The sequence below is a fragment of the Pagrus pagrus genome (genome assembly GCF_965226575.1).
Source record: "Pagrus pagrus genome assembly, chromosome: 5".
Taxonomy (NCBI): Eukaryota; Metazoa; Chordata; class Actinopteri; order Spariformes; family Sparidae; genus Pagrus; species Pagrus pagrus.
The window spans coordinates 2503527-2513469 of NC_140189.1; the positions used below are offsets into that span (position 1 = coordinate 2503527).

Here is a 9943-nt window from a genome sequence, read left to right on the forward strand (position 1 = left end):
ATGCAATGTCAGGTTAGACTTAAAAGTAAAACGTGCTGAGAAACATTTTACATAAACTGTTAACATTGTGAAACGGTTGCAGTTTGCTTAGGTTTAGGCACCAACACTAGGTGTCGGAAAAGATCATGATTTGGGTTAAAACAAGCATGTTAGTTACATTTGCTAAATTCGGCAAGTTACCCCAATGCCCTGTCCACAATTCCAGTTGATTATTATCCTTGTGTCTTTGTCATTTTGAGCTATGGCATCATAAATTTAAAAAAAGGCTGAGAGGAGATGCACAAAGTACCTCTAGCAAATATGTTAAGTCCTCTTATTCTTAGACAAGCAACATTTTTTTACTGTGATCCGTCTACTCCATTGGACGTTATGATTCTGCCTTATTTTGTGTGTTTATTCAAAATCAAGATACAATTTACACTGGAAAAATTTAATTAAACAGCAATATTAAATAGCATTTTATCTCATTATAGGCCCAATAGGCAGAATATACCCTTTGGTGCATAACATCCACTGGAGTGGACAGATGTATTTTCAGTCACAGAAAAAAAGATGTACAAGAAAAATGTGATAAAAATCTGAATTTATTCTGTAACATCTTGTTTAGTTGAAAATATTGTTTTTACCTATCCATTTCTTTAAGAATCACTTTTAATACTGTTGATTGGTGTCCACTGCAGTGGTTATCTACGTAACTCACTCATAATAACATTGATTGATGAATAATTCATGCGTGAAATTAAATGCATATACTTATGCACATAAAGTCCCTCCTGAGAAGTGTGTCAAGGGTCACTCAGGCTGCAAAAACTGCTGGAAAAAAGAAAGATACTCTTGGTCATTTTCAATTTTCTTCTTTGGCAATTGCACAAAGTTTGACAGTGTTGACTGACTTAGTCACAGGCTAAGGTCTATCGAGTGGGATAAATCAACACAGGCTCCAGGGTCGCAAGAATCTTTGTTCACAGGTGTGAAATACATCTGGGTAAAATTCTATGAATTTGTTTGTGTTGCTGAAATCGCCTTGTCACCTGGGAAGTCCACAGTAGTGTTGTTAGATAGGACACCTGCATAAAAACAAGCTTGCACCTGTCATTGTGAGAGCGTTTTTGTGGTAGTTTGCTTGCCCAGGTATTTTTTTTTTCAGTGCCCAAATACAATTTCTTCAACCTCAGGTGACACAAGACTGATTTCCTGTTTTATTTATTAAATGAACAATAAAACACAATAAGAATACAGTACATGGCACAACAATATCAAAAAGCGAAGAAAACATGTTTTTAATGAGTCTGAACAGCAAAAGCTGGACTGAAAATTTTATACCTATTTCTACATTATGCACATCACACTGCCTTAAATTTGGTGGTAGGTAAGGGCAGTTGTAATGTGGCAGGATCAGGAGGGAGGATGTTAATAAAGTGTAATAATTTAGTCGATTACTTTAAAGAATTTCTAATCACAATTTGATCAATATCTAGTGAAAAAGTGAACTAGAAATTAACAGTTGCCACAACGCCACCCCAGGAATTTCACCTGGGGAGTAATGTTAGTCCTTGCGAAGTTAAAGTGCACAAGTTTGGTATACTAATGAAGGCTTGAGACTGGATCCAGCGTACAAAATCAACACTTTATTTTAACAATAATTTTACACACACACACACACACACTCTCTCTGAAGGTATATCAATGTCAAAACAACCAGAGAGATGCGCAGCAACGGGTGTGTGCACGCATGAGAATTTTGTTGTGCGTGCGTTGTTACGTGCAGACTGTATTTCACGCGTAACAAGAAGCTGCGTGCGTACGAAGCAGCGTGCGCACGTCTGTCTGTCACTGTTTGACAAATGTTGTCACGCGTTCACACACGCGTGCGGTCGCAGTTTCTGATGTGCGACCGGAAGTTGATCTGCACCGTGCGCAACACACCGCGTACGTGAACGCCTCGCGTAGTTGTTCTGCGTTCCATGTTCATCCAGTAGATGGCGCAATCGATCCAATACGAGATACAGACATACAGACTTTTACATGACATGATTCATTTGTTCCATGAAGACAGAGAAAGAGTTCTGTTGCTGTTTCTTTTACTTTGTTTCTCACATAAGACACAAAATCAATGACAAACATTTGTAAGTTAACCACGCCCCCGCAGGTAATCACTTCATTGAGAACTGCTGGGACCGCTGGAGAGGTGCGTTAGGTTTGTGCACCTGAACAGCTGCAACACACTCCCAGGACTTTTGTTGGGAGGGGCGGGGGAAGCACGCACTTTTATCAATGATCCACCGTCCTGGTCCCACTGAGGACTCGAGCAGCAGCGTTTTTTATACATACATATATACATATATATATATATATATATATATATATATATATATATATATATATATAACAAAAAAAACACTTCTCCTCCTTCTCATTCTTCTTTTGAGATGCTGGCAGCAGTGTCTGGCTCACTGCTGCCTCCCCTGGTTGACGACACTTCAATAAAATGAAAAGGCCAACTACGCGAGGCGTTCACGTACGCGGTGTGTTGCGCACGGTGCAGATCAACTTCCGGTCGCACATCAGAAACTGCGACCGCACGCGTGTGTGAACGCGTGACAACATTTGTCAAACAGTGACAGACAGACGTGCGCACGCTGCTTCGTACGCACGCAGCATCTTGTTACGCGTGACATAGTTTGCGCACGTCATTTCCGCCTACATGTGAGCGTGTGACAAAAATGTTCAATTATCTTCATGCGTTCGCATAAAAACGCATGAATGTTACGCGTAGTCACTACGCGTAGTGTGATTACCGGCGTGCAGCAGTCATACGCGTGAACGTGCGTGTGAACGGGGGACCATTATAAGTCAATGAGGAAACTACATTACACGTCAGGCGCTGCTTGCTGCGCAGGCGTCAAAGCACGCGCGTGTGACACGTTCAGTTGATAGGTGCGCACGCATTATGACACGATTCTACCGCCACACACACCCCACACCCACACACCCACACCCACACACACACTTTCACTCTTAAAACAACCCCACCCCAAAGAAAGCAATTAACTAATTTGGTTTGAAATGAGGGTTAAATCAATTAAACACACATAATTTGACAAAACCAAACAAATGCAAAACAAAGAAAACTATCAAGCAAAAATATTAAGCTAATAAGATTTAACAAAAAAAACATAATCACACCCAAACAAACATGCAAAGCAACCCAAAATGTCAAAGAAAGCAAAAATATTCAAATTCAGGTTAACATGCAAAGTAGCTCAACATTAAGCAAAATTAATCAAACCCAAGCAACATGCAAACCCCCCCCAAAATATCAAACAAAATAGTCAAGTCCAAATTAACATGCAGCGCAAAGCAAAGCCAAGCAAAGCAAAAGCGAAAGAAAAACAAAAACATCAACCAAAAGAAATTCCCTTTAAGAAATCAGTCCATACATACTTTAAGATCTGGAGACATGCGCAGTAGGGATGCAGAGTTGATGCAGTGAAACACCAAACAGCGCACAACGGGGGAGAGTGTCGGTGCGGGCAGAAACGATCACGCACCTTTTAACCCTGTCATAAACAAAAGCACATTAGCATCTTAACAATAACTATGTTGGTAACTTTAACAGCGTCACATCTACATACCGTCAGGTGTTGAATGAACATCACAAAGGCGAGGAAGAGAGGCGGCACGATTACTAACGTGGCCGAACAGCTGATCGTTATCACAGCTGATTACCCCTTTCTCCGGCGCAGCACACGGGAGCCGTTAGCGGGAGGAACACTCAATAACGCCCCAACTCACTCCAACAAGGGAGAGGAAAGATACAGGCACAGAACTGTATGAGGGACAAAAGCCAATTTTAAGGAGGATTGCTGAAATTCAGGAAAAGCGCCAACGAACTGCGCAGCGACTGAAACATACCCAAGCGGAGCGACCCAGCTGCGAGGCGATCAGATGAGGCGACCAGGTGTGCAGGAAAGGCGGGGCGGGGCACCCGGCGGCTCCCAGGCAAGAGAGATCTCGGCGCACAACCACCCACTTTTAAAGACAGCGCTCCCAGCGTAAGTCAGCTGAGGCACCAATTAAGGCAGAGCATGGCCCAAATCCCATACTGCCACAATAAGTTTGTGTTCAGACAAACTTTCTCAAACGTTTTGACATTAAAAGTCATCTTACAATCAGGTATGACTGGCTATCAAAGTGTGGCCCTGGAATCAATTCAGTTTAATTCAATTCAAAGCTTAATTACAGATTCGAGGTCTAGATAAAAGACAAAATAGATTTAATTGTTTAGAAATACTATACATTATTGTCTTAGAAAGAGACAGCTGTACCAATGTCTCCACCACAGGAATTGGGTCACCTGTGGTATGAACCTTTGATCTAGGGCTTTAACTAACAGCTTTCTTCATTGTCCATTAATATGTAGATTATTTTCTCAATTAATTGATTGGTTGTTTGGTCTATAAAATGTCTTTCCCAAAACCTCAAGATGATGTCCTTGGAAATCTTGTTTTGACAACAACTCAAAGATATTCAGGTTACTACCAAGAAACTAGAAAATATTCACATTTAGGAAGATGGAATCAGAAAATGTTTAACTAAAGTAACCAAAGTTACTAATTAAATTCCAAGGAGATCAAACAGTGAAAGATCCACATAAAAGGCATAATTGAGCTGCTTATGCTTTTGTTTTGACTGTTTTTATCTCAGCTTCCCCAGGGCAGTTTTATCGGCAATGGCACTAATTCCATGATACCTTTACAGCAACAACAATTTATACACCATATCCTAGTGTTGCGTTAGTCTAGCTCATATCTTGGCAGCAAATCCCATAAGTGGTTTTGAATGGGGAAAATACAACAATGTAAAACAAAAATATGATTAAAACCTGAACATGAATACAAATTTACTCTCATGTGTGCGCAGTATCAGCTGGAAGGATTCATATTGCCACCTACTGTTGGTAGTTGAAAAAAGTATATCCTCTGATTTTATTTGGGTCCTTACAAATGACTGTAAACCCCTTTTTTTTTGCTGTGCTGTGGCCAAACATCCAGTAACAGTCTTAAGTTAATGTAAATGTTTGCTTTAACTGTGACATACTGATGGAAAAAGAAAAGTAACACATCAATATTTGTTTTTGGTTCAAATCATGCTGTCACACATGTAAGATGAATAAATAACAACATAAAAATGAACATACTGTTAGTACTCATCTCAGCCGGTCATCTCGCTTTACTCTGAATACAGAAATTGTAAAGTTTAAGGCTAAAATTAGCGCTAGTTAGGACTGCAGTGTTTCAGGACAGGGATGAACTGGGATTGAAAAATAAAAAACCTACGCCATTCTTTATGTAAACAAGATTACTAAATAATTGTTACTTTTACACTGTTTTTCGTAAAATACATGTAAAATGAAACAAGCAGAATGTGAGGCTGGCTTGAAGGTGCACTAACTGTATTGGGGCAATGGCACTGGCATCCTGGCCTGGCTAAATCTACATCTGTCCACTGCAGATTTACTTTCTATAACCTGGATGAATAACAAATATGTAAGTGTATTAAAATAATATTATAGTATTAAATAAAAAGTTGATTATTAACCTTTTCTTTGCCCTGACCCTAAGACTAAAGCTACAGGAGATCCAGACTTCTAATTGTATCTTCGAAGATGACTTCTTTTTGTTGGGGGACCATCGAGCTAAAAGATACGCTTGGAAACGACTAGACCTCCCTGCGTTTTTTAAAAAATGACTTTCACCTTATTGTTGATAAATTCTCAAAATTGATCATCATAACATTATGTTGGAATATATGTACAACTAAATGGTACGAAAATATATTGACATTTAAACACACTAAATTATTTACTCAAATGGACTTTCAATGTAGTGGGCCTATGTTGCATCAGTAGTGTGAGACCAAATATACAGATTATAGGAAAATAATAATAATAATCTGTATGCCTTCATACATGCATCAAATAAAGTGATCTAACATTGTATGTGTGTATTATTCAGTTATACTTTGCCTTATCTTTCCTAGCTTCAGAAATAAAACTAGCCAATACTTTGCCACACAGTTTAACCGATCACACCAATCTGGGTGAAGGTTTTCAGAGAGTCCCCCTGTCCCACAGAGGGACTGGCCCACCTCAATTTCTCCTGTGGTTCTGATGGCAATCCAACTATGATTCAGGAGGCAGATGAACTTTAAGTGATGGTGTATCCAGCTCTGCTGGAAGCTTTTATGTTGTCCTACATATACACCAAGTTAACCAAAACTTCAGTGCTGTAATTAATTTATTATTCTGGTGGTACAATGGTACAATTATATCAATAATAATACTCAATAAGGCATGTCATACACAGTATAAATGTCATTATATACTTAACATTCTTTGAGAACTACAACAAATAAATTAACTTTCACTTTCAGTGAAAAAGAGGCGGAAAGAAAATCAAAACTGCCAAGTCCACTGGGTGGCAGCAAAGCAGCTTTCCTGAGAATACCTTCTACATAGCTTGAGTGGGTTCACCACCACTATCTAAATAAATATTAAATAAGTATAGTTAAATATTCAGAAGGCTGTAACAAGTTTAGCATCTTTTCAGCGTAGTGTCTTCTCTACATTCAATCCTCGGTCACAAGTAGATCTTCACCTCTTCTTAGATCATGGTCAGTCTGGATATGGCCTAAAAATGGGGAAAAATTCTAAGTAAATTCTCACATAATTTTTTCCATCTTTACAACATTAATGACCTATAATGCTACATATTTTCAGCCACCTTTTCCATATGCTATAATAGACCAAAAGAAACAAAAGTACTCTTACCATTTGAATAAGAGATTCGAGTCTGTTATAAAACTCTGTGGCATTTTGCCTCGGATGCGAGTCACAGTCTTGGCAGGTGGACTAAAGGGAAACAACCAAACACATTAAAATTAATTTAATAATGACCCTCTGCTGTGTGTGTAATACATGCCACAAATATGACTGAAATATCAGTCTAAATAAGAAATAACAACAATATGAGTAAATATTGATAAAATGTTCTCTTACATTGACATTTGGTGAATTGCAAAAGTTCAGACCACTCTCCTAAAATGGATCAAATAAATTGGTTAGTTTTAGAAATGTACAGTACTGCAAACTTGACATTGTACTTAAGATATTCTTTTAGATATATTGTTTGAATAACATTCCCACTCCCACCATTTACTTACAGTGAAGCGATTGCTAAGGCTCTTGAAGAGTTGTCTTTGTTTTCCTTCTCTAACATTGAAATGGACCCCCAGATTGAACCGATAGCATTTCAGTGCTGACAGACAGCAGCAGTCCTGTTACAAAATGACACGTTTGTGAATAAAATATCAGTACAACATCAACAAATATCAATGCTGAAGAAAAAAAGCATAAAAAGTACGTAATATTTACATGAGGTCTGATTAAATCTGACTAAAGTTTTGTCAGTGCTACTTTTGCTTGATTTACTTGTTTGTTCTTTTACGGAAAACTGGAAAATGGCAATGGCACATATGGTAGATTAACCATAAAAAAAGAGGATAGAGCTCAAATGTTACATTTTGTCAACAATAAATGTAGTTCACCAACAACACCAACTGTTACATTGATTAGTTTTCAGATTTTTTTTTTATGATACAATTGTACGTGTCAAGTAGAGGGAGAAAAAAAATCCACTGCCATCAAAACATTTCCAAGAAAGCTGTTTTTTTCTGGTTTCATGTCATGACTTCATCATTGCTGTTGACTTTCCAATCAGACAAATGCATTACACTACTTACTTAAACTGAAACTTAAGCAAATAAAGTTTCCATTATTTTTAAAGTTTCTTTTCCTGAAAGTGCTTTGGACATTTTTGTCTAAATTGTTTCCCTCCAGAAACCTTAATGAAAGTGTTGATGCCACAACATGTTTTTTCCAAGTCAAACAGTTTCTGTCAAGAGACTCGTACTGCTGTACAAATCATAGTTTTAGATCACAGCATGTCTGCTTGGAGAGTTAATAGGTTTTATTCCTTGAGGGTGAGATTTGAACAATAAGAACGGCTGACTTTATACTTTCTCACTGTTAATAATTTAGAAATTATCGGATGTTGTTTTTACATTTGACTGTCACTGTCATTGTGCAATTTTTGCTCATTTGTGGTTCAACATAAGCTGTAATTTGCCAGTTTTTAAACAAGAGATTGACTCAAATGTCAATCTAGCACGCTAGGGAGCATTTTGAGTTTTTGAGGTGGTGTGAGGAAGTGCCATGGTTTTGTCTGCTTTCTCACTTGATTACTCATCACATTTCATCTGAGAGTGCAATGGAAGCTGTGAGAAAATACACTGAGCAAGCTCTTGACTTGACTCACTCAAGAGCGTAAGCCTGACAAGAAAGAGAGCTGATGTGGATTTACAAGTAATGGCATTTATTTGAAGTCTAGTGCACATAATCAGATTGTTATGAGGGATTTTATTGGGTTGCAAGATCATTGCTTTACATAAAAAAAGGTTTTCTTTCTACTGTAAGCTAGATAATTAAGCTAAATATCATTGTTGTAATAGGATAATGGACTAGGTTTTGATGATCATAAATTATTTAGATTATAGTTTTAATCTGATTTACCGTCAAGTACAAAAATTACTTCTTTTAAGATATATATGTTCACATTTCAGCACACGCTGTAAACTATAACAGATTCTCTAGGTTTAGCTTTGTTAGCTTTGCACTGCTTATGTAGATCTGCCTGTTGACTCCGCTGTACAGTATGCAACTTTTAATGTTTATGTTTTCAATATTAACTAGCAGAAGACTTGAAATTTAAAAAAATGTCAATTTGTAAGCTTTAGTTCTCAACCTTTACAGCTGATTGGTTATAGGCTCTTCCAATACGCATTTTGTGACTTCACACATCATTTGATGTACTCCTACAGTAGCCGGCACATGATAATTAGTTACTATAGTAAGTGGGAGAACAACAACAATGAGTAAGCAACCACAAATATTTAATGTGGCGGTGACCATACTGTCAATATTATTTTGAAGTTAGTTTGGCTTACCTCGATATTCTTTGGTGGAGTGTTCAGCATCTTCTCACTTTGCTGCAAGACAACCAACAACATTGTGCTTAGTAATGATAAATGTGACCAAACATGGGCAAAATTATGAAAAATTAAATTAAGAGAAACCCACCTGCAGGCTCAGTTTCACAGCATTCAGCTGTTTGAGGACTTCTTGTAATTTCTTCCTCTCCAATGTTCTGTTAGCCTCCCTTGTCGCTGTGGCCAAAGAACAGCAGTAGACTGCAAACAGGCAAAACACAACCAGCTTCATATTCTCAGTATCAGCAGCAGGTACCAGATCACCAAAAGAAGCTTTTCGAAAGATTTACTGGAAATGCAGACAGTTGTGTCGCGTACCTTTTTATACATATCCCTGAGGACACAGGAAAACCACTTGCAGATCGTTGGAAAGGTGCAGAAACTGGCGTGTGTGAGTAATGAAATTTCTTTTCCACTGGCAGTCACCACTACGTGATCCGAGAGTGTCGTCAAGCCGCGCGTGCGTGGGGCCTATAGATACGGGTGTGTGAATGTAAACTTGTGTGAGTGCACCCGACAGGAAACTACAGGAAGACGGCACTTCCCATTTTCATTTTGAATCAGTGGAGCCGCAGCTATACCGTGTCATAGGTAGTGTTCGTAGGTGTGGTATTGACAACCTGAATGCATTCACTGCATCATGGCCACCTACACAAACACACAGAGCCTGTTGCAACAACAGGAAACCCTTTTTAAGTATTAATGTTTAACCAAGGGACAGTAAGGAGATCTGATATTTTGGCTGTGAAGGAGGAAGTCCCTCAAACAGCAGAGAGATATTTAGGATCTTAGGTAATATCTTTTTAAATGGCATTTAGACTGATGTTTCACTACG

At 38.3% G+C, this 9943-nt stretch overlaps 1 protein-coding gene and 1 long non-coding RNA gene across 2 annotated transcripts; both read right to left on the bottom strand.

The window, feature by feature from the left end:
* Positions 1–566: 566 nt before the first annotated feature.
* On the bottom strand, positions 567–3981 carry LOC311257620. The gene is made up of 4 exons (XR_014622644.1): positions 3916–3981; positions 3636–3829; positions 3445–3560; positions 567–813 (listed from the first exon to the last, which is right to left on the bottom strand). It is a non-coding gene; the product is annotated as an uncharacterized lncRNA (long non-coding RNA).
* Positions 3982–6634: 2653 nt separating this feature from the next.
* il21 (interleukin 21) lies at positions 6635–9340 on the bottom strand (the record flags this gene model as incomplete). Its single annotated transcript, XM_084352365.1, has 6 exons — positions 6635–6692; positions 6833–6913; positions 7061–7099; positions 7225–7338; positions 9067–9108; positions 9200–9340. 6 exons carry the CDS (start codon positions 9338–9340, stop codon positions 6666–6668), a joined length of 444 nt encoding a protein of 147 aa, XP_084208491.1. The 3' UTR covers positions 6635–6665.
* Between the last annotated feature and the right edge of the window lie 603 nt (positions 9341–9943).